This window comes from Eretmochelys imbricata, chromosome 4 (genome assembly GCF_965152235.1).
Source record: "Eretmochelys imbricata isolate rEreImb1 chromosome 4, rEreImb1.hap1, whole genome shotgun sequence".
Classification (NCBI taxonomy): Eukaryota; Metazoa; Chordata; order Testudines; family Cheloniidae; genus Eretmochelys; species Eretmochelys imbricata.
The window spans coordinates 126,028,698-126,054,459 of record NC_135575.1 but is presented as its reverse complement, the minus strand read 5'-3'; the positions used below and the strand labels follow the sequence as shown (position 1 = coordinate 126,054,459).

General features: G+C 40.3%; 1 protein-coding gene and 1 long non-coding RNA gene across 2 annotated transcripts in view; both read left to right on the top strand.

The window, feature by feature from the left end:
* The window catches only part of RNF4 (ring finger protein 4), a 39,068-nt gene extending 15,359 nt beyond the window's left edge, over nt 1–23,709 (top strand). The window contains exons 5-9 of the mRNA XM_077815924.1: nt 2,499–2,578; nt 4,276–4,285; nt 10,619–10,784; nt 20,412–20,460; nt 21,119–23,709. Coding sequence (XP_077672050.1) covers nt 2,499–2,578; nt 4,276–4,285; nt 10,619–10,784; nt 20,412–20,460; nt 21,119–21,268 — 455 coding nt within the window. The 3' untranslated portion in view covers nt 21,269–23,709. The remainder of the gene's footprint in view (nt 1–2,498; nt 2,579–4,275; nt 4,286–10,618; nt 10,785–20,411; nt 20,461–21,118) is intronic.
* Nucleotides 11,086–16,154, top strand: LOC144264291 (uncharacterized). The gene is made up of 2 exons (XR_013346015.1): nt 11,086–11,161; nt 14,418–16,154. It is a non-coding gene; the product is annotated as an uncharacterized LOC144264291 (long non-coding RNA).
* Nucleotides 23,710–25,762: the final 2,053 nt, after the last annotated feature.

Sequence of the window (25,762 nt, the reverse complement as noted above, 5' to 3'; positions counted from 1 at the left end):
TTCTTAAAGGGGGGTAGGGGGGGAAATGCTCATTGAAGGATAGCCAGTACAGAATATTGGTGTCCATCTAACTTCCTAATCCTAAACAGTTTAGAGGATGGGTAGAAATTTGGTCTACTATTATTCAGGCTCGGACTCTTCAAGATAGAGGCCTTCAGACAACTTGTTTCTCAAAAAAGTAGCACAACAGCGTTAGAAATGTAGAGGCTTTTTCTTAGCCTTCTGAATGTACCCACGACATAGGGAAGGATAGCAAAGAGAGGTCCTGGTGGCCAAATTTAGGCTGCTAGGTAAGAGATTGAAGTCTAGGGCCTCCTTGGTAACATGCTCTGAGATGGTTCCAGTTCCATGCACAGGGCCAGTTAGGCAGAATTGCAGGCTCTCAATGCATAGATGAGACAATGGTGTAGGGAAGAGGGGTTTAGACTTATTAGGAACTGAGGACACTTTTGGGAAAGGGGGAGCCTATATAGGAAAGATGGGCTCCACCTAAACCAAAATGGAACCAGATTGCTGGCACTTAAAATTCTAAAGGTCATAGAGCAGTTTTTAAAGTAAGGGTTGGCGGAAAGCCAACATGTGCGGAAGAGCACATGGTTCAGACAGAGACATCCCTAAGGGGAGGATCTATTAATGGAGATTCTCTATGTTCTAGTAAGGAGGAAAGGATGGAAAATGATAAAATACAAGTAGATCAATGAGAAACAGTCAAATAAAAAAAAGTCCCATTCAATTACATCATGTAATGGCAGACAGCTAAAAGGTGACAAGTTTTTAAAGTGCTTATGTACCAATCCTAGAAGTCTAAATAATAAGATGGGTGAACTAGAGTGCCTCATATTAAATGAGGATATTGATATAATAGGCATCACAGAAATTTGGTGGCATGAGGATAATCACTGGGACACAGTAATACCAGGGGTACAAAATATATCGGAAGGACAGAACAAGTCGTGCTGGTGGGGGAGTGGCACTTCATGTGAAAGTGTAGAATCAAATGAAGTACAAATCTTAAATGAACCAAACTGTAGCATAGAATCTCTATGGATAGTAATTCCATGCTCTAATAATAAGAATATAGCAGTAGGGACATATTACTGGCCAACTGACCAGGATCGTGATAGTGACTATGAAATGCTCAGGGAGATTAGAGAGGCTATTAAGATAAAAAACTCAATAATAATGGGGGATTTCAACTATCCCTGCATTGATTGATTGAGTGCATGTCACCACAGGACAGGATGCAGAGAGAAAGTTTCTTGACACCTTAAATGATTGCTTTTTGGAGCAGCTGGTCCTGGAACCCACAAGAGGAGAGGCAATTCTTGATTTAGTCCTAAGTAGCGCACAGGATCTGGTTGAAGAGGTGAATACTGCTGGACCGCTTGATATTATTGACCATAATATAATTAAATTTAACATCCCTGTGGCAGGAAAAACACCACAGCAGCCCAACACTGTCACATTTCATTTAAAAAAAGGGAACTACATAAAAATGAGGAGGTTAGTTAAACAGAAATTAAAAGGTACAGCGCCAGAAGTGAAATCTCCGCAAGCTGTGTGGAAACTTTTTAGACACCATAATAGAGGCTCAACTTAAATGTATACCCAAAAATAAAAAAGCATAAGAGAACCAAAAAAGAGCCACTACAGCTAAACACCAAAGTAAGAGAAGCCGTGAGAGGCAAAAAGGCATCCTTTAAAAAGTGGAAGTTAAAATCTAGTGAGGAAAATAGAGAGGAGCATAAACTCTGGCAAATGAAGTGTAAAAATATAATTAGGAAGGCCAAAAAAGAATTTGAGGAACAGCTAGCCAAGGACTCGAAAAGTAATAGCAAAAAAATGTTTAAGTACATCAGAAGCAGGAATCCTGCTAAACACCCAGTAGTGCCACTGGACAATCGAGATGTTGGGGGAAGAGATTCGTTGTTAGATCTTTTGAGGCAAAGTAAGCAGCAGTGTCTAGAAAGTGATAGAATTGCACCTTCTCTTATTTGACAGTGCATTTGAAGGTTCATGCAGGCCTTCATAAAAGGGAATACCTGAAGTCAGAACATTTAAAGCATGATGATGGGGAAATTCCTGGGTATTACCAAATAAACTTCTGTAGAAACAGTGTTCCTCTCTTCACAGTATTAAAGTAATACATCCAGTTTTATTGATACTTGCCTCACACAAGTTATCACACAAAAAAAGTTTAAGAAAATGAAGTGTGTGCACGGCGTGGGGGGCGGGGGAGAACAACCGCTGCAGTTTGTTGCTGCAAATCAAGACACGCAAAAGTAGTATTAACTCTCCAAGCATTTTAATGAGGGTCGAGAGCCTGAGAGAAGTGTTCAATGTCTGTCTTAAAGGAGAAGGGTGGGGAGGGAACACAAACTATCAGCATTTAGTAAATGGTAGCATTCTGTCGGTTCATGCCTGACTCTTGTTGTGGAGTGGCAGGTGCTATACAGCTCTACATGCATGATCTTGACTCTTATCATTGTATTTTTAAGCTGGTGAAGAAGTAGTAGATCTCACATGTGAATCTTCTGAACCTGTAGTAGTTGATCTAACTCACAATGATTCTGTTGTGGTAAGTAACTGTCGGTGCACTTACTGAAATACTCTGGTCAAATTAGGTTAATGCTGTGCTTCTTAGAGGTTAGAACTTGGAAGGCAACTAAAGCCACAGTTAGATATCCCAGACTATGTTATCAAAATGGTCTGATAAAGGTAATGCATTGATGGTGTAGGTAAACCCAGCAGCCATTATTTGTATAATGCATCTCCCACAGCCTTGGACACTAGAACATCTTACAGGGATTATACCAGTGCACTCCTTGAAAAGTATCTTCGTGAAATGTCATATAAAAATGCAAACTAGAGTCAGTAATGTCCCTCTTTAAGCACAAATTTCATCTGTGTTTAAATGATAACATATCAGGCTTTTTATTAAAAAATAAAAGTTCTAAATAACTGAAAACTGCCCATTTCTTGTTCTTGAACACACAGTTCTGAATAGTGTACATGATGACCGCCCTCAGTGCATGTTCCTAAACGATAATGGAGTACTGTCAGTGTTACTTTAAATCGAACGCTTTGAGGAAACTTGCTTCGCTACTGTGTCAGGCACTTGTGGAGGATAGTCAGGACTTTCTGAAAGGGCATATTGGTAACCTGCTTGAAGTAAAGAAATGTGGAAGATTGTGGGTTTAAGATGTTGAATAATATTTTATTGAAATGGATTTTCTACTATCATTGTTTCAAGATATGTGCATCAAACAAAATGGATATATTGAATGTCAGTCTGACAAGAATTGGGGACATAATGAAAAGAGATGGTAGACCAAAACTTTAAAATGGATTCCTAAAGTTCAGCTCATTGGTCCTTAGTTTGACACCTTCCTAAGTGTCCTGCCTTGTGAACATGCATTAACTAGGTGCTCATCACTTTTGAAAATATGCCATTTTTGAGGTGTCAGAATATGGACTAATGAGCTGAACTTTATGTGGGGTTTTTTGTTTTTGTTTTTTTTTTTAAATTGACCATATTTTTTGTAGTATGATGCGACAGACAAAAGCTCACCTATATAGATATGGAAAAAGAGTTTACTTCAACAAAAGTCTTAAAGCCCAAAATTCAATATCAATTGCACAGAAACCATGTTTCATGATACAGCACTCAGGTTTAATGGAAAACTGAGAAACTTGTTATAGTACACTGTAGATGCAGTCAAACTGCACAGGAAAAAAATGCTATCAGATGAACGAGATACAAGGGTGGGATTTTCAAAAGTACTCAGCATTGGCCTATTTCTGCTCCTGTTGATGTAAGTGGTAAAGTTAGGTCAATGAAGTAGTTCTGAAAATCCCACACAAGTTGTCTGAGGAAAATTAATCCCTTTTTGAAGGGGTTCTAAATTTGTTGAGCTTTCAATCCTAATATTGACTGAGAATTGCAACTTAAAACAAACTACAGTACTGATGGCTTGCATCCGTTACCGTAGTACGGGTGATGAACTGTTAAGTCACAACAAGATTTTACGTTATCTTCCATGAGGGTGCATGGCCAACACCATTAGCTTGACTTCCAGAGCTGGTGACATGTTTCCAGCAATTCTATGATTATTGCTCTACCTCATGCCTCCTGGCTCTGCTTATACAGCTACAAACAAATAAGAATGAACATAGCTATGGTCTTTTGAGATGTTTGTCTATAATGCATATATGTGCACAACAAAGTCTAATTGTGGTTTTTTTATTCTCTTCTCTCCCTCTTGTTAATACAAGATTGTTGAAGGTGAGTAGTCATGTTTCATGTATTCCCAACTGATAACAGAATTGTGACCATTTTGTAATGCTGTATGGTATGTGCACACCTTGCTACCAAGAATATGCTTTCCACCAGCCTCCCTTTAAAATTGTCTCACTTGTTTGTCTTCAGGCATATATTGCTTATATTGTCAAACTAAACTAGTCAGTGAAACCAAATCAAATGTATTGTTTTTAATTACTGGTAATCAACGTACTCATGCTAAGGAAACACTCCCAGGGTTTATACTACTAGTTTAATACAAAGCCTGAAGATTTAATGTGCTGTATCAGCACTTATCTCACGAAATAATCCCAATGTTGTTATTGTCCCTTGATACAATTCTCAACACTTTTACCACATATGGTAGTGGATATAGTTTGGGAAAATAGAATAAACTTGAAGATATAATAATTATAATAATAATTTGTTGGTCTGCAATAACTTGGCCAAAATCTCAAATGCTCCCTCCAATTGGACTTCACAGTCCCCTGGCGTATGTACATGTGGTGGGACACTACTACGGCTTTCTACTAAAGTCTTTATAGAGAAATGCTCATTTCAATACTCCATATATTACAGACACAAAACTTAAAAGAACATTAAGTTTGCAAAGTCAGGAAATGCCAAAAGTACAGTTGTCCGTGCAATCTTTCTTCACTCCCCTTGTTCATAGGTATGATAGTTTTCAGTTACCTGATCAGATTATACATTTTCCACAGAACCTCTGTCTCATTCAGTGCACTGAATGATGATGCACAGGAATGAATCAAGGTTAAGTGGTAAATTATGCTGTTGTCTGTTGGACCTTTGCCTCTTGCCTTTCAGAAATTGAAATGTATGTAGTGAATGAGGCAGAAGACTCCAGGGAGAGAGGATAATCTCGTGATCTATGGCACTGAATGCTGCCCTGGAGTATTTGATTCTATTCCACCTTTATCTGATTCTGTGGAATTTACTTAAACCAAATTTTACAAATAAAATTAATAGTGTGCTCATTTTCTAAGTGCCCAACCTGTGATAGTTGAGGCCTGACTCCTGGATGTGCTGAACACTCTCAGCTGCAACTGAAGTCAGTGGAACCTCTATTCTGAATATACCCAGTGCTATAAAATGCTGAATAGTGTGAAAAATCAGGTCCTTGGTTCTCAAGTTGGGCATCCTACCAATGAGATTAGTGAAACAGAAATTAAAAGGTACAGCATCAAAAGTAATATCCCTGCAAGCTGCATGGAAACTTTTTAAAGACACCATAATAGAGGCTCCACTTAAATGTATGCCCCAAATTAAAAAACATAGTAAGAGAACCAAAAAAGAGCCACCATTGCTAATCAACAAAGTAAGAGAAGCCGTGAGAGGCAAAAAGACATCCTTTTAAAAAGTGGAATTTAAAAGCTAGTGAGGAAAATAGAAAGGCATGTAAACTTTGGCAAATGAAGTGTAAAAATATAATTAGGAAGGCCAAAAAACAGTTAGAAGAATAGCTAACCAAAGACTCAAAAAGTAATCTCAAAAAAAATTTTAAGTACATAAGAACAGAGAGCCTGCTAAACAGCCAGTGGGGCCACTGGACGATCGACATGCTAAAGGATCACTCAAGGATGATAGGGCCATTGTGGAGAAACTAAATGAATTCTTTGCTTTGGTCTTCACAGTTGAGGAGGTGAGGGAGATTCCCAAACCTGAGCCATTCTTTTTAGGTGACAAATCTGAGGACCTATCCCAGATTGAGATGTCATTAGAGAAGGTTTTAGAACAAATTGATCAATTAAACAGTAATAAGTCACTAGGACCAGATGGTATTCACCATAGGGTTCTGAAGGAACTCAAATGTGAAATTGCAGGACTCCTAACTATAGTCTGTAGCATGTCATTTAAATCAGCTTCTGTACCAAATGACTGGAGAATAGCTAATGTGATGCCAATTTTTAAAAAGAGCTCTAGAGGTGATCCTGGCAATTACAGGATGGTAAACCTGACTTCAATACCAGGCAAACTGGTTGAAACTATAGTAAAGAACAGTATTGTTAGATGAACATAATTTGTTGGCGAAGAGTCAACATGGTTTTTGTAAAGGGAAATCATGCCTCACCAATCTACTAGAATTCTTTGAGGGGGTCAACAAGGTGGACAAGGGGGATCTAGTGGATATAGTGTAGTTGGATTTTCAGAAAGCCTTTCCAAGGCTCTGAAGCAAAGTAAGCAGTCATGGGATAAGAGGGAAGGTCCTTTCATGGATTGGTAACTGGTTAAAAGATAAGAAACAAAGGGTAGGAATAAATGGTCAGTTTTCAGACTGGAGAGAGGTAAATAGTGGTGTCCCTCAGGGGTTTGTACTGGGCCCAGTCCTTTTCAACATATTCCTAAATGATTTGGAAAAAGGGATAAACAGTGAGGTGGCAAAATTTGCACATGATACAAAACTACTCAAGATAGTTAAGTCCCAGGCAGACTGCAAAGAGCTACAAAAGAATCTCTCAGAACTGGGTAACCAAATGATAGATGAAATTCAATGTTGATAAATGCAAAGTAGTGCACACTGGAAAGCATAATCCCAACTATACATATAAAATGATGGAGTCTAAATTAGCTGTTACCACTCAAGAAAGAGATCTTGGAGTCATTGTGGATAGTTCATAGAATCATAGAATATCAGGGTTGGAAGGGACCCCTGAAGGTCATCTAGTCCAACCCCCTGCTTGAAGCAGGACCAATTCCCAGTTAAATCATCCTAGGCAGGGCTTTGTCAAGCCTGACCTTAAAAACTTCCAAGGAAGGAGATTCCACCACCTCCCTAGGCAACGCATTCCAGTGTTTCACCACCCTCTTAGTGAAAAAGTTTTTCCTAATATCCAATCTAAACCTCCCCCACTGCAACTTGAGACCATTACTCCTCGTTCTGTCATCTGCTACCATTGAGAACAGTCTAGAGCCATCCTCTTTGGAACCCCCTTTCAGGTAGTTGAAAGCAGCTATCAAATCCCCCCTCATTCTTCTCTTCTGCAGGCTAAACAATCCCAGCTCCCTCAGCCTCTCCTCATAAGTCAAGGATATGATGCATAGTTCTCTGAAAACATCCACTCAATGTGCAGTGGCATTCAAAAAACTGAACGGAATGTTGGGAATCATTAAGAAAGGGATAGATAATAAAACAGAAAGTATCATATTGCCTCTATATAAATTCATAGTATGCCCACATCTTGAATACTCCGTGCCAATGTGGTCGCCCCATCTCAAAAAAGATAAATTGGAAAAGGTTCAGAAAAGAGCAACAAAAATGATGAGGGGTATGGAACTGCTATCATATGAAGGAGAGATTAATAAGACTGGGACTTTTCTACTTGGAAAAGAGACGACTAAGGGGGGATATGATAGAGATCTATAAAATCATGACTGGTATAGAGAAAGTAAATAAGGAAGTGTTATTTACTCCTTCTCCTAACACAAGAACTAGGGGTTACCACATGAAATTAATAGGCAGCAGGTTTAAAACAAACAAAAGGAAGTATTTTTTTCACACAACACACAGTCAACCTGTGGAACTCCTTTCCAGAGGACATTGTTAAAGCCAAGACTGTAACAGGGTTCAAAAAAGAACTAGATACATTCTTGGAGGATAGATCCATCAATGGCTATTAGCCAGGATTGGCAGGGATAATTTCCCTAGCCTCTGTTTGCCAGAAGCTGAGAATGGGTAACAGGGAAAGGATCACTTGAATACCTGTTCTTTTCATTCTCTCTGGGGACCCTGGCATTGGCCACTGTCGGAAGACAGGGTACTGGGCTAGATGGACCTTTTGTCTGACCCAGTATGGCTGTTCTTATCCAAAATTAGTGGATGCTCTTGACTTTAATTTCTGTTTGCCTTAGTTCCTGGTAAATAAGGCCAATAATACCATCTTATCTCACCAGGATTTGGTGAAGACAAATTCATTAACATTTGAGACATACACCAATACTACCATGATGAGCGTCATGGAAAAAGACCATGATGAAACTTAGCATTTTGTATGTAGGGCAAGATATAAAGGGGGTGTCATAAATAAGATGTTATGATGCATGTAAAAATAAATATTGAATAGCTGCTTATTCAGTGAGCACAGTCTTTCCTGTGCACTGATTGAGGCAGACATCCTATGGAAAAAGCATGGAATCATAATAAAGACTGTATCATAATGTGAGTACAGAAGGGGACAGAATTAAGGTTATACCTTTATTCTGGCATTTCCGAATTATTGAGCACTTGACTTTGTAACATTGTCATTCTTTTGACGTGTTTTTATGTCATTTTCTACATTTTAAAAAAGGCAAACAAGAAAATTCCATTTTTTGGGGACCATTATGGTCCCTAACTGCATCATTAACAGGATAGGCCCCTTTAGATCCACAGTACAGAATTCTGCAATTTGAGATAACTGCCGATGGCTTATGGGAAGTTCAGTCAGCACATTGGAGCTGTGTGGTCATGAAGAAGGTTATTTTTAGTCACGGGTATCTTTAGTAAAAGTCATGGAGAGGTCATGGGCAGTAAACAAAAATTCACGGCCCGTGACCTGTCCATGACTTGTACTATATACCCCTGAATAAATATTGGGGGAAGAGGGGCAGTCTAGGGTGTTGCATGGGTGCTCGGGGTGGGGGGACACAGGGAGTGCTGCGGGTGTTTATTGGGGAGTGGGCAAGACCCCCTGCTTGGAGTTTATGGGGATTGATGGGGCTTGCAGACTCCCTACGTGGCTCCTCACAGCTCCCCAGAAGCAGCAGCATGTCCCTCCCTCAGCTCTGCGCACTGCCCCTTCCCCAAGTGCTGGCTCTGCAGCTCCCATTGGCCGGGAACCACGGGGGCGGTGCCTGTGGGTGGAGGCAGCGTGCGGAGCTAGGAGCTGAGGGAGCGACATGTCGCTGCTTCCGGGGAGCCGTCCAAGGTAAGTGCTGCCCAGAGCCCTCACCCCTTCCCATGCCCCAACCCCCACTCCTGAGCCCCCTCACACATCCGAACTCCTGCTGCTGCTGGGGGTGGAGGGCATGGTGGCCTGAGACTGCCCCAGTAGCAGCTGGTGTGGCTGGCCCAGAGGCTGCCTGAGCTGCTCAGGTGGTCCCTGGGCCAGCTGCACCTGCCGCTGCAGAAGTCACGGAGGTCATGGAATTCGTGACAAACTCATAGCCTTAGTCATGAAGTATGGTCAGTTTAAATGGAATCTCCTGAGAGTTCCGGTACCAACTCTAACAAGCTTCGGCTAAGCATGTGCAAACAGACTTTTTTTCAGAAATTTATAAATTGGACAAACTTGGGTGTATTTTTCATTGAGCTGGCAAAAGCCAAACTGGTGACACCAGTGACCAAACACACACACGCACACCCTCCCACAGTGAAATGTCAATACTCTACTCCAAAGCATGAAGGCAATAGAGTTTCTCAGTGAAGCTGTGTACAGTTTTTTTTAATCTTCAAGGTTGTGTTCCCTAACCTGTTTTCAGAAATAGTCAAACTGTTTTGCTGAAATTTTCTAAAATATTCGTCCAGAATCGGACGCATGGAATGGGAAAATTCAGCCCAAATGATTAGTTTGGCAATATAAACAACTGAAAATAAGATCTATAAAGGAAAGCATTAGGTAACAGTGCTACCAGCAAAATCTGTAATATATCTTAAAAACCCTGTAACATGAATAAGGCTCTGTGGTGCATATGGATAATCCTTAAGAACTGCAACTTAATATTGGAGCCAATAGCCTAGATTTAGGCAGTTTATATAATCCGCAAGGTTATCATCCACTCCTAATTTGTTATGCTGTTTTTAAAAAAGCCACCTGCATGCTGCTATCCAAGCTCTCTTATTGCTTATCCCTTACTTTTGCTGTGCTAGTTGTAAAGTTAGCCCCTGCCTCTTCCCCAAGAAGACTTTAATTTATTTACAATAACTGCTTAATGCAGCCTCCTTCTCACATGTGTGACAGGATGCCAAATCTAAGGACTTGTCTATATGGGGAAATTTAGCTGCATAATACATTAATATAACTACAGTGGTACTGGCATAATTGTGAAGGTAAATCTACCCATGTAGAAAAGGCCTAAGATCCATATCTGTTCTTCTGGGAATAAGAGCAAATTAGCAGACTAAATTCTGTTTTAGTATACAATTCTGTATTTTTTGGGGTAGCTGGAAGTGTTAAGTTTCACAAGTAAACTTGTTTTTAAATAGTTAAACTAAATACAGATTTGTCCATTTAAATAGTCCTATAACAGTGCATATTTAATGCATTGGAGAAATAATGTTATAAATCCTGGAAATACACCTAATTTAACAAAATTAAATTGTAGAGAATCAACGTCAACGGAGAAATCTAGGGTTAAGAAGCCAACGGCAATCTGACAGCTGTGTATTAAGTAGTGATGATGAAGATGAATCAAGAGATAATGATGTATACGTAACAAACAAGGTGTCTGGAGATTTAGAAACGCTGGAGGATGAAACTGCAAGTTCAAGGTATGTACCCTATGCAACTTCCTGTGGACATATAAAATGTAATATGTAAAAAAATCAAAAACCTTGTCATACTGAAAGAGTAGTGTGGTGGCATCCTGTATGTGGCTTAGTCTCCTTTTTGACACTGTTAACCTATTCTAAAGTTTCATATCTTCTCATTTATGAGAGAATGGGAATATTAAAGCTGCTATTGAAATAAGGAAAAAATGGAATAATATATTTAAATATGGAGACAATGATACCTGGCTTATTTTTTTGGATTACAAGTCAACTGAAGACACAATTTAGAGAAGTGGCAAGAGGAAATGCTAATCAAAAGCCACAAATTGTAACTTACAGCATTGTTCTTTCATACAAAGCTCAAGGACCACAGTGAGGTAGGTAACTATTTTCACTGATGTCCTACGGGAAGTAAAAATACCCACCACGATTTTTCTTCTAAACCTTTTATGCCTTTTACAGCTCTCCTCTGAACTCTTTCCAATTTCTGCTCATCTTTGTCAAGTGTGGCAGCCAAAACTAGATACAGTACTCCCATTTTAGGCCTCAGCTGTGTTAAGTAGAGTGGGACAGTTGCCTCCCATGTCTTACATAGAACAGTTCTGTTAATACAACCCAAAATATTAGCCTTTTTTCAACTGCATCACATTGTTGGCTCATTCAATTTGTAATCCACTATAACCCCCAGATCTTTTCTGCAGTACTACTGTGTAGCCAGTTATTCTCCATTTTGTAGCTGTGCATTTGATTTTTCCTTCTTAATTGTTGTATTTGTTACTTATCTTTATTGAATTTCATTATGTTGATTTCAGACTAATTGTCCAATTTGTCATGGTCACTTTTCCTGCTAATCCTATTCTCCCAAGCGTTTGCAACCCCTCCCAGCTTGGCATCATCTGCAATGTTATAAGTATACTCTCTACTCCATTATCCAAGTCATTAATGAAAATATTGAATAGTACTGGACTCGGGACTGACCCCTCCAGAACCCCAGTAGATACACACACCTAGTCTGACATTGCTAAAAGCAAACCATAGATAACTACTCTGAGTATGGTCTTTCAACCAGTTATGCACCCACCATAATTTCATCTAGGTCACATTTCTCTAGTTTGATTATGAGAATGTCATGTTGGGACTGTATCAAAAGCCTTACTAAACTCAAGATGTATCACTTAAACTGCTTCCTCATATGCACTAGACCTGCCAAAGAAGGAAAATAAGTTGGTTTGGTATGATTTGTTCTTGACAAATCCATGCTGGCTAATTCTTATAACCCTGTTATCCATCGGGTGTTTATAAATTGATTGTTTAATTTGTTCCAGTATCTTTCCAGATATCGAGGTTAGGCTGACTGGGCTATAACTCTGCAGGTCCTCTTATAGTATCTATCTTAGAATTTATTTATTTATATATATATATATATTTTTTTTTTCTTCCCTCCCTCCCCCACCTTCTGGGACCTCACCCATCCTCCATGAGATTGCTTCAGCTAGTTCTTTAAATACCCAGGTACAAGCATAATTCATATACATTTACCTTGGGGTAAAACAAGGAATATGTGCTCAAAGGGTACACATAGAGTTTATCACTAGAATCATTTAATGTCATTACAGCCCTGAGACTGAATCTAGTCATCTGTCTACCATCAGAATCCCAATTTCAATTGCTGAATTAAGCTAATGTGCAATAATTAATAAAATACACTTTAGCTGTTCTCATTTTCCTCCTTTCTTTGATTAGAATATGCCAAGATTATAATAAAAACTTCAGTGTATCATAGAAATATAATTACAGTATCACAGGCTTTCCATATTATTTGAAAATAAATCTTTCTTTCAGTGTCCACAAATGCAAAAAGGATCCTTCATCCTGCAGAGCTTTTTAATTTTTGGGCCCTTCAAGAACTAATGCCCACTGATTCCCAAAAGAAGGGGATGAGAGGAGAATGAGGGTGCTGATGACTTCAAGATTAAGCAGCCCTCTCTTGTCTTCCCCTGATAGTTTTAGATTTAAAACCTATAGAGACACATTTAATATTTGTTTTTTTTATAAGTGAGCTAGCTAGCCATCTCCATGTGACCTCTCTTTTTAGGGATCCCTTATTAGTGCTCTGACTTTGAAAACTACTTTTTTGGGAAAACATTTCAACTTTTTTCTCTGAGAGCACCCTTCACTAAACCTGCCAGGTAGGATAGTGCAGTCTTTAATTCTGTATTACACATTTTTCTTTCCCCTCACCTATATAAATCTGCATATTACTGCTTTTAACATTTCTTCTCTGGCACAGAGATCAGCAGGTGGAAGCTGTAGGTCAGGGGCTGAAAAGCGGCATAAAATATCTTGAGGTCTAAAAACTCTTTGTTTGAAGGCAATAGATCAGGCAAGACATAACAGGTCTGAGCTCCTGAAGTGGTACAGTTTTTAGGCAGGAAACTGATTGGGCAGCCCCCTCAAATTAATGCTGAAGAGAATGATAGTGTTAGATATGTCTGAACACTGCCAATGAAGTGATTCAAACTTTGAGGATCAGCATGTAGCTTTGCGTGTGATGTGAATTCAGTGCTCACTAAATCATGGGGGAAACTACAATGGCTGCAAGTAACCATTGGGCAAACTTATAAAAATGCCAAAATATCACTTCTGACCTACAAATCTGGCTCCCCCAACTACTGGAATCAGTTGGTCACCAGACAACTGCACGAGTTTACATTATTTGGGATAGTAGATAGCTTGAGCATTGCTTAATGGAATAAGACCATGAAACTACCTTTGTCTTGAGTCAGAGTTTAAATGCTAATGTACAAATCCGCTATTCTACCTACCTCTCAGGTAGTTTATAGCCATATACACTTCGGTGGCTGAGGACTTCCATATATAAAGCAAGATGAATTGTGATGAGAAGAACTCACAAAAGGTGCAGCGTACTTCTTTTGCCCTGGGAACTCCATCACCCCATCCTGGCCATTCCTCTTTCTGCCCCTGCCAAAGCCCCTTTTCTGGGACTTGCTGGGAGGCTGAATAGGGCAGCCTGTGGCTGTTGTAGGTAGTGCCTGTGCCTGGACAATTCCCTCCCATCCCAAGACAGTTATGGCACTTTTAAAGCCCTGTGAACTGCTGTAGCAATGTACAGGGGTCAGTAGCATAGTGGGGAATCCTTTCCTAGGACAGAATGTTGGTGTTAATCAGAAATTGTCCATCTTTTATTTTAAGTTATTTTCCCAGTTTATTTTGGATCACTTTTTAAAAATCTCCTATGCAAGACAATAATATGGCTTACTTGAGAACTGACCATCTTGTGTCTAAGGGTATGTCTACACTACAAAATAAGGTCAATATTGTAGAAGTCGATTTTTAGAAATCGACTTTATACAGTCAATTGCGTATGTCCACACTAAGCGCATTAAGTTGGTGGAGTGCATCCTCACTACCGTGGCTAGCATCGACTTATGGAGCGGTGCACTGTGGATAGCTGTCCCACAGTTCCCGCAGTCTCCACCGCCCACTGGAATTCTGGGTTAAGCTCCCAGTGCCTGATGGGGCAAAAACATTGTCACGGGTGGTTTTGAGTACATGTCGTCAGTCGCCCCTCCCTCCATGAAAGCAATCATTTTGCGCCTTTTTTCCATGCAGACGCCATACTGCTTTCAGCAGACGGTGCAGTAGGATTGCTAACCGTCGTCATCCACCTCTTCCACTGCAACTCTGCTCTGCTGCTATTGTCTCAATAGCGAATTTCTCCATGTTGTCTGTCATGGGCTCCGAAGTACATGTGTTCTTCCTCGGGAAATGTGCACGGTGCTAACCGTCGTCATCCACTACTTCCGCTGCAACTCTGCTCTCCTGCTCTCATGATTCCGCCTCTGAGGTCCTCTCTTCGTTCTCTATAAATATCTATTCTCGTGGCATCTGTCGTCAGCCACCGCTTCCACTGCAACTCTGCTCTCCTGCAGACGCCATACCACGGCAGGCCTGGAGCCCGCTCAGATCACCGCAGCAGTTATGAGCATTGTAAACATCTCATACATTATCCTGCAGTATGTGCAGAACCTGCAAAAGCAGGTGAGGAGGCGACGGCAGCGTGGTGACGAGAGTGATGAGGACATGGACACAGACATCTCTCAAAGTACGATCCCCAGCAATTTGGACATCCTGGTGACAATGGGGCAGGCTCATGCAATGGAATGCTGATTCTGGGCCCAGGAAACAAGCACAGACTGGTGGGACCACATAGTGTTGCAGGTCTGGGACGATTCCCAGTGGCTGCGAAACTTTTGCATGCATAAGGGCACTTTCATGGAACTTTGTGACTTGCTTTCCCCTGCCCTGAAGCGCAAGAATACCAAGATGAGAGCAGCCCTCACAGTTGAGAAGCGAGTGGCGATAGCCCTGTGGAAGCTTGCAATGCCAGACAGCTACCGGTCAGTTGGAAATCAATTTGGAGTGGGCAAATCTACTGTGGGGGCTGTTGTGATCCAAGTAGCCAACGCAATCACTGAGCTGCTGCTATCAAGGATAGTGACTCTGGGAAATGTGCAGGTCATAGTGGATGGCTTTGGTGCAATGAGATTCCCTAACTGTGGTGGAGTGATAGACGGAATGCATATTCCTATCTTGGGACCGGACCACCTTGACAGCCAGTACGTAAACCGCAAGGGGTACTTTTCAATGGTGCTACAAGCACAGTGGATCACAAGGGACGTTTCACCGACATCAACGTGGGATGGCCAGGAAAGGGACATGATGGTCGCATCTTCAGGAACTCTGGTTTGTTTGAACAGCTGCAGGAAGGGGCTTACTTCCCAGACCAGAAAATTACTGTTGGGGATGTTGAAATGCCTATAGTTATCCTTGGGGACCCAGCCTACCCCTTAAGGCCATGGCTCATGAAGCCATACACAGGCAGCCTGGACAGTAATCAGGAGCTGTTCAACTCTAGGCTGAGCAAGTGCAGAATGGCGGTAGAATGTGCGTTTGGACATTTAAAAGCGCTCTGGCGCAGTTTACTGACTCAGATCTCAGCAAAACCAATATTCCCATTGTTATTGCTGTTTGCTGTGTGCTTTTCACAATATCTGTGAGAGTAAGGGGGAGACGTTTATGGCGGGGTGGGAGGTTGAGGCAAATCGCCAGGCTGCTGATTATATGCAGCCAGACACCAGGGTGATTAGAAGGGCACAGCAGGGCGCACTGCACATCAGAGAAGCTTTGAAAACCAGTTTCATGACTGGCCAGGCTACGGTGTGACAATTCTGTTTGTTTCTCCTTGATGAAAACCCGCCCCCTTGGTTCACTCTACTTCCCTGTAATCCAACCGCCCTCCCCCCTTTGATCACTGCTTGCAGAGGCAATAAAGTCATTGTTTCAAAATCCTGCATTCTTTATTAATTCATCACACAAATAGGGGGATAACCGCCAAGGTAGCCCGGGAGGGGTGGGGGAGGAGGGAAGCGCTGGGTGGGGTGGTGGATGAGAGGAGGAGGAAAGGACAAAGCCACACTGCACTTCAAAACTTATTGAATGCCAGCCTTCTGTTGCAGCCCTCTGGGGTGGAGTGATTGGGTGCCCGGACACGGACACACACACACGTTCTTGGGCGTCTGGGTGAGGAGGTTATGGAACTTGGGGAGGAGGACAGGCAGTTACATGGGCTGTAGCGGTGGTCTGTGCTCCTGATGCCTTTTCTGCAGCTCTACCAGATGCTGGAGCATATCAGTTTGATCCCCCAGTAGCCTCAGCATTGCATCCTGCCTCCTCTCGTCACGCTGCCGCCATCTCTACTCTTGCTCCCGCAACCTCTCATCTTGCTTGTCCTTTCTGTCCTCGTGTTCATTTTCTGCTTTCCTGGACTCTGCCATTGTTTGCCTCCATGCATTCTGCTGAGCTCTTTCAGTGCAGGAGGACTGCATGAGATCAGAGAACATTTCATTGTGAGCGTTTTTTTTCACCTTCTGATCTGCGCTAGCCTCTGGGACGGAGATGATAGGGGGAGCGTTGAAACATTTGCAGCTGTAGGAGGGGAAAAAAAGGGAGAGTAGTATTTAAAGAGAGACACATTTTTAGAGAACAATGGGTAGACTCTTTCACGGTGAACCAAGCTGTTAACATTACACAGCACATGTGCTTTCAGTACAAGGTCGCATCTTTCCTCTTATATTGAGGGCCTGACGGTTTGGTGTGAGAGATCATACACACAGGGCCGGGCAACAGAATTCAGCTTGCAGGCAGCCATGGTAAGCCACAGTCTTTCGGCTTCTTCAACCTTCATAACATGTGGGAATGGTTTCAAATAGCAGCGCCCTCCTTTCCCATACCAAGCACCTGGTGGGTTGGCCATTTAAAAGGAGTGGCTGCAGTTTTCGGGTTAACGTGCAGCACAAACCCAACTAACCCGTTCCCCCAATTCTCTGGGATGATCCATTCACCCCTCCTCCTACCGCCAGCCAAACGCAAACAGCTCAGAGTGAACAGGCCCCGCCCCAACCACGTGGCTAAAAGTGGGGATGATTTCTTTTCAGCCACAGGCAAACAGCCCAGCAGGAACGGCCACCTCTGAATGTCCCCTTAATAATGTCCCTGGAGGATTTCCACTCCATCCCCAGACACGTTAACAGACTTTTCCAGTAGCTGTACTGTACTGGCCATGAATGCATCCCAAGTCTTCAGAGCAAATTAATAATTAAACACGCTTGCTTTTAAACCATGTATTATATTTACAAAGGTACACTCACCAGAGGTGCCTTCTCTGGCTTCATGGTCCGGGAGCCCGCCATGGGAGTGTATTGGCTCCAAGGTGATAAACAGTTCCTGGCTGTCGGGGAGAACGGTTTCTCTGCTTGCCTGTTGTGCGCTCTCCTCATCTTCCTTATCCCCCAAATCTTCATCCCTGTTGTGTGAGACTCCCCCTCTGTAGGTGTCCACGGACAGGGGTGGGGTAGTGGTAGGGGCATTCCCTAGAATTGCTCATCATAGAAGCAGCATGTTTGGGGCTTTGACCCGAAGTGGCCATTTGCCGTTTTGGTAGGCTTGCCTGAGCTCCTTAATTTTCATGCGGCATTGCTGCAGGTCCCTGCTATAGTTTCTGTCCATCATGCCCTTGGAGGCTTTTTTCAAATATTTTGGCATTTCATCTTTTGGAATGGAGTTCTGATAGCAAGGATTCTTCTCCCCATACAGTGATCAGATCCAGTACCTCCCATTCGGTCTATGCTGGAGCTCTCGTGATTCTGGGACTGCATGGTCACCTCTGCTGATGAGCTCGCCACGCTGACCAAACAGGAAATGAAATTCAAAAGTTCCCAGGACTTTTCCTGTGTACCTGGCCAGTGCATCTGAGTTGAAAGCACTGTCCAAAGCGGTCACAATGGTGCACTCTGGGATAGCTCCCGGAGGCCAATACCGTCGAATTGCATCCACACTACCCCAAATTCGACCCAGCGATGTCTATTTCAGCGTAAATTCCCCTCGTTGGGGAGGAGTACAGAAATCGATTTTAAGAACCCTTTAAGTCGACAGAAATGGCTTTGTCATATGGGCGGGTACATGTTTAAATCAATCTAACTGTGCTAAATTCGACCTAAATTTTCGTAGTGTATACGAGGGCTAAGTGTAGATCTGAAATTGCTAAATATAATGGACAAGAAGAGCACACATCTAAATGCTTCTGTGTTCTGCCATCCCTAGAGCTATCAACCTTCTATGAAGCTGGGTACTAGTGACATAACTTGTCCTGGTCAGGATGAATTGATATAAATCACTGATTTTAATCATGATTCATATCAGCAAATAGGAAGATTTCATTTTAAATCTATTGTAATTGTGTTTTGCACTTTTACTTTATGCTTGTTTTTCTCATTAGTTGGTAATCATTAAATTATTATTTGAAATGAAATATAGCCTTGACACTAAATTTGGTGTTTCCTTTTGCTTACCCGGAGGAAATACTCTATGCATGTTTATTTAAGTAATTATAGCTTAACTCTACTTCTATACAGATTCTCTATTTTTATATTTTTTTATTGTTAGAAAATGGTGAATGATGTCTTATTTACTAGGTGATTTCTTTTTAACTTGTGATTTGTGTCCATCTCTGGATGGAAATTTAAACTCAATTCAGAATGCACAAAAACAGCATTTCAAATGTTTATTAAATTACCTTACATAAAAAAAAAGCTTATTCAACATATTTATCGACTTGTTTTGCATTTAAAATTTAACTGATATATTAAACAAAGGGGAAGTATGTGTCTGTAGTTGATGAAGTGAACTGATTGATTGTTTCTGGTCACCATTTCCTGGAAGGTTTTTTAGAACTAGTAGACGCCTCCTCTCACACCTACTTTTTATTCGAAGATTGGAAGAAGAAAACAAGATTTCCTGCTTTTACCACCCCTGATTGGTTTCTTAACTTTGAATGAACTAGTCATTAAAGTGAGCTAGTTGAATAAACTGAAATGACAAAAACAACCTCTTCTGCAAGTGCAGCGAGAGTAAGTGCTGTCAAGAGCTTAGCACTTCAACAAACACTAATTTCAGATGTTTTGCCAGTGGCTTCCACCAGTTCAGTGGTTAACTTCCTTTAAAACTTGGCAGGAAATGTACTGCTTAATATTAATTTTGCATTTAATATAAATGATTCTAAGAAGTTTGGGCCTTAACATAGGTTGTATTAATTTCAAATTTATTTTAAATAGGTTTGTTTTTAAAAATACACCAGTGTTTTAAATTTTTTTAAAAAAATTTTAATCAATTTTTATCCACCCTAAGTGGTGTTACACTCCAATATGTGCCTGTACTCTAACATGTTATCACTAGTCACGATAAAGTCTAACCTGCCATCAATTTCAGCAGTATAGCCACTGGTGAAAATATCTACAGTGGAAACTCAACAGATGTTAAAAAAAACAATAAATAAAAATGTCAAGCAGGCTTTATTGTGTTCTCCATGATAACTCAATTCATACTCAGGAAGTTCATGAGCACCCTCCCTCCCCCTTCTTTTTGCTTATTTATTTCTTATTTAATAATAGCTTATGTGGTTTTGTTGCTTGGTATGTGAGATGATGTGGTGAGCCTCAGCCAGCAGAGAGATTTGGAGTTGAAATGTTTGCATGCTGTTCTACAGTGTGAAAGAACTTGGAGTAATTCAGTTAACCTTTTACAATATGCTTCTGCAAGGAACTTAGAGTTCTTAGAATTGTGAACTCTGTTCCAAAAATCTTCTGGAGACTGCCGTACCCTTCTATATGCTATGTGTATCCTGTACAGTGCTGTAAGTTACCACTATTTTCAAAAGTTACTTCTTTGTTATTAGGACAGTTACAGTGGGGATGAGGGAGAAGAAATGGTAAACATGAAGAGGATGAATGAAAATAAGGGCCTTCTCCTGTGAGGTGTAGGAGTGCCTAATCTCATCAATGTAACAAATTGAGAGCCTAATATGAGCACACCCCATGTGAGCCTTTGATTCAGTATAATAGAAGTTGGCCTAAAGCCAAGTTTCTTGAGTGTGAGGAAGAGGAGAGGTTCTTGCCTGAGGCAAACTCTAGGACACAAAATAACCAGATATTATTGTCTGAAGTTTCCAGTGCATAATGGAACTAACATATTGTTTTGGGGGTTTTTTAGGCCTTCAGGTACCGTTAGTTGTCCAATTTGCATGGATGGATACTCAGAGGTAAGAATCTACACCTTGTCTATAATATTTTTTGTTCCACTGAAAGAAGAATTAAAATGTGAGGTACAGAATCACTACACTTGTTAGCTAGTTGTATTTGGAGAGTCAAACTATTGTACACATTAGAGAAAATCTTAGTTTTTAAGTCAGTGTATAAGGGTGATAACATCTTCTCCAGGAGCTTCTGTAGGATATTCAGTTTCCTTAATAGAAGACTAATGTAATTATGATGATGTAGCGTATTTCAATTTCTAATATTCCTTTACTACCTGCGTTAGTAGACCTTTCCATTCTCAAGTTGCGACAAACATGCTACTAAACAACAGTACCTCACTGACTGCTCCTAGTGACTAAGACTCTGAATTGCTAAATTTTGCAAGTATTGAAATGGTAATTGAAATCTGATATGTTGAGCCATATGTCATAAAAACATCATATCTGGCAGTATATTTGTTAAGGGAAGCTTGCTCTTGAGAGCCAGCTGATGACAATACATGTTTCCATGTTAAGTCTTGAATAAACAGCGCTAAAGTCACCAGAATATTATGGATTGCAAAGATTTGCTCTTACACGGTTGTGTTATGTAATCAATATTGCTCTTGTGCAAAGCTGAGTTTCTTTCCCATGAACTTCAGCTTTATAGTTTCTTCTCTTTCAGATTGTACAAAGTGGACGACTTATCGTGTCAACCAAATGTGGCCATGTCTTCTGTAGTCAGTGCCTCCGTGACTCCCTTAGAAATGCTAACTCTTGCCCAACTTGTAGGAAAAAACTCAATCACAAACAGTACCATCCAATTTATATATAAGCACTTTGAATTCTTCTCAGGACAGCCTCAACTGGATCTTGGTGAAAATGTCATGCATTTGTGATGCCTTGAAGATTAAAGGAGCAACAGGTTGTATGCCCACCCAATTGTAGTAAAACGGATTTTTTGAGAATTAACTTGTGCATATCTAAACAGCTTTCATATGGTCCAGTCATACTGTCCAAAATAGCTTCTTGTTTTGTCACTTGTTCGTGTTAAAAGTTCTTGAAGGTCTGCAAACACAGGTCGGTATGTGTCACCAATGAAGTAGCTGATGTTCTGTTTCCCTTTGCTTCTTTTCAAGTGCTTGAAATTGAGTTCTGGATATATACATATATATTTTTTTCTATTTCTTAAATGCTTTTAATTACTCCTCCTCACCTGCCCCCTTCCGCCCAGATAAAGAAGTTACATTGCCTACAAGTATGAATAAATGCTTTCATTTGAATCTTTATCATGATGTAGGTGGCAGGCAGCAAGTTACTGGAGAGCACCCTGCTGCTAAAGCATGTAGTCTTACCTGAAGTGCAGTTAGTCCAACTAGAATGAGTTTTGTGATAGGCAAAAACTTAATGCAATATTAAATTGTATACCAGGGTAATGCATTGAACTAATATGCCATTAGCCAGCAACTAATCTTTCTGTAACTAGAAGTCTTGAATATGCAGACCTATATTTATGGGCTCCATGAGGTTTAGAGTACATAGCCAAATTACAACTTTCATAATATGAATGTGAAAATATTTCATTTCTGGTGTACCTTAACTGCCCAAGAATTACTTGATTTGAATCACAGTATTGAAATGTTTCCTAATCTGTGGTGAGATGATTTCTTGCTTTAATACTGTTCAGTGCTGAATGCTATAAAATAGAATTTTTATTTCAGCACAAAATTACAAGGAGATATGGTGCCTCGGTGAGTTGATGCATTTAACTGTAATAGTTCTATATGTAGGCAAGATGTTAACATCAGTTTTCTATGATCTCTGTACATACCTGACACTTGGGCCGATGTTTTGTTCCACAATATAATATTATAACAATATCTACCAAGGCATCTTTAAAACTGGAGGTTAGTCTGTGAAACATGAAAAAAAATAAACTGCCAGCTACTTTGAAGACTGTTAGAATACATTTTTCAGACTTTCTTTTTACCCCTTCTTCCCCCCCCCAACTTCCGAAAAGAGAATTTCAAGAGGTATGTAATTAACACAGATAATAAGTAGTAGTATCTTATTACTCCATCATTGGGAGAATGGATTGTTTTAAATGAAAGAACCTGCTCTAGTTAGCCAATTAAACTTTGAAGAGGTGTCTAGCCAAGACTACACAATGTTTTGTAGAATCTTCAGTGTGCAGAATATGGCCTGTATGTAGCAGTATGGTTACTGACCCAGGAGAAAAGTAATACTTGCGCTCTTCTGATCCTTATATAATCAGAGTTTTTTACATGGAAAAGCCTGCTGTACTGTAACCTATGCACCCTGGCAATACTCTCTACATATTAAAAGGATATAATCGCCAGTAATTGCTTTCACTTACACTGAATTATTTAAACCTAGTGCTGAACGAAGACTTTCCTAAAATATTTTCAGGACAGTGCAATTAATTTCTGTATCTTGTTTATAGAAGAACCTGTGGGATTTTTTTTTTTCCATGTCTTGGAAGACAAACTGAGCAAGAGCTTTATTCTCTTCAGATTGTTCGGAAGCATCTGTCACATGCAGAAAAAGCAGACCACCATGACGCTGTCTAGTAAGTTAGGACCACATACACTCGACTATTAAAACCTCCCAATAGTTTCTAAATAAATTAAGGTAAATGGTTCTCAGATATGAGCCATCATACCTAAACTACTGTGTACAGGGAAGGCAATAAGAGCATATAAATGTAAGGGATTAAGTCTGGGGTCGTGGTTGAGTAGCATGTCCCTAGATCTTTAATTTGAGTACTAGCCCTAGCTTGAATTGTGTTTTTGCACAGTTTCCACCATGTAAATATCTCTTTACAGCTTGCATATCAATATATAAACCTACTTGGACTTTAGATACCACAAACTGTAGAATATTCAACAACAAAAGTTTTTAACTTTTGTGATCCCTATTAAGTGCCACGTTTTGTGTACTTGAAAACAAATTTTAAACTTTCAATATCAAAATGGCAAATGTTAAAGTTGCATTATAATTTTAAAAAACTTGAAATAGATATATTTTAATTTCCAGTAAAGGCAGTGGCTCAGTATAGCTCATGACATTTGCAAGAACTGATAGATAATATAAAGATTTTTTTGATTATGTAAATGTATGTTTTTCACTTGTCATTGTATATAGTTCAAATTTTCCTGTATTTAATTGTATTCATGTCTGTATGTCAGATCTACTTTGGACTCTACTGGTAGACAAATAATTCTTTAACAGATGGAAATAAAACTATTAATTTGACCAATCAGAAGTAGTCCATTTATTTTAGTCATCTTATATTCCAATTCAGTTTGGGTGGAAAAAACCAAATTGATTGCATATTCCTAAATCCCAAAGGTTTCAATTTTTACTTTTTGGTCAACATTTCTCTTAGCCTGCCTAGTACTGATAACAATTCAGTGCTGATATTATCTGTTCAATACATAATGAAATGTATACCTTGCAATGTAAATTTTTAAATACGAACTGTCAAGCTGAAGGGAATGAGGAGGATAAGAAAGGGAAGGACGAGGCATGCGTGAGGGGGTTGAATTTTTAACTACAAAAGCACATCCTCTTGCCTAAACTTACAACGTAAAGGAGCACGGTACTGCAAAGACACAAGTGTTCTTCTCAAATCTTTTTTTATTTGATTTTGTTACTCTGGTCACCTTAAAACTGAAATCTTGTTAAAGCTATTTTCTCCAATTTTGCAACTTTTCAGTGCAAATTAGACATGTGTACATACTCTAGCAATTGACAGAGCATGTGCATCAGCATGTTGCCCATGTGCACATGCACTACACCGGAGGGTTACTTGTACTCTTATTAATTCTTAAAATAAATGGTATACCATAAAATGACTTTGCTTTTAATCTTTCAAATTCAATTGATTATATAATTGCCCATCTTCTAAGGGGTGGTTGGTTTTCTTCAGCCCCGAACAAATCAGGGACCTGGGAGAGCTTGTGATGGTCTGGACTGGAAGTGCCACCATAGGTGTTTAACACTCAGCTCTAGATCTCATTTATGTGATGCTTAGCCTGTGCTGCCTCCTATCTTGAATGGGAAGAGCAACACTGAGATGATGAAGCTAAGAAGTACTAAGAAACTCTCTCCTCCATAACTGCTCAAATTATTGAGACATTTGCCCTCTTATTGTTAAATTGGCCCACAATCTTAGGGTTCTTATTAGCCTCCATTGCAGTACCCATCTAGCTACTAGGGGGGGAAGGTATGTCCATTTCCATCTGACCAGGTGTGAGCTTTTCCTGTGGTGATCTATCCATTTCTAACATCAGGGCTTAACTACAACAATTCTCTGTCAGGGAATGAATTTTAATTTCTTGACAAACATCCAGCTGATTCAGGACACCCTAGCTTGGCTACTTTCTACCACAGGCCTCTTCACTACTCTATGCTGGCTGTGTAATGAACACAGCCTAGTTCAAGGTCTCTTGACTGTCAAAATGCTTATTTGAATGGGATCCTATCTATATGAGACGACTACTCTCTCTGACTCTGCCTTCTCTCAACATCTCCAGTGCACTAGCGCAGTGAAACTGTCAACCAATCGAGGGATAGTCATGAGTAGGGAAGATTGAACCTCCACGGAAGCCCAACCAAGTCATCCTCTCAGATGAAACAAGGACTGTTTAACCTCAATCTCCAAAATAAAATGCAAAACCCAACTCTTTACTATTCATAGGCTCAGGTAAGAGGTCTTCTGGACAATGGGCAACATGTACTATTATCTTCTTACCCATAAACATGTGACAATTGTGCCTTACTCATCTATTCTATTATTTTAATCTTGGATCTTACTAGTAAGAGAGGATGAGCGGTGGCCGCGGGTTGACTTTTGGGGGAACTCAGAAATTAACATGTTCATAGGGTTAATACCAGAACCCAGATAGCTGTAACTTGAAAGTATTGGACAGTGTGGAGTAAAAGTATCTCAGCAGTACTCATTCAGATTTACTCCCCATTAACTAGGTTCTGATCTGAAATATAGAGGTACATTCCAGATCAATAGTAGGATTTGTGTTTAAAGTGCAAAATAGAGGAACTTTAGTATTTTAATGTTTGGATTTAGTTCCTATATTTAACATGTACTCTTCATATATCTTCAATTTTCTGTAATTTACTTTTATTCTCTGATGCTGTGAAGACAATTCACAAATTCCAGGCAGTATAGGGTGTAGCTGCCTATTCTCCATGGCTTTGGACATGAGCATATCAGCCCCATGCTTAAATCCCTCCAGTGGCTCCCAGGCAGCTTCTGGTAACAATTTGTCTTTTTGCCCCTAATTTT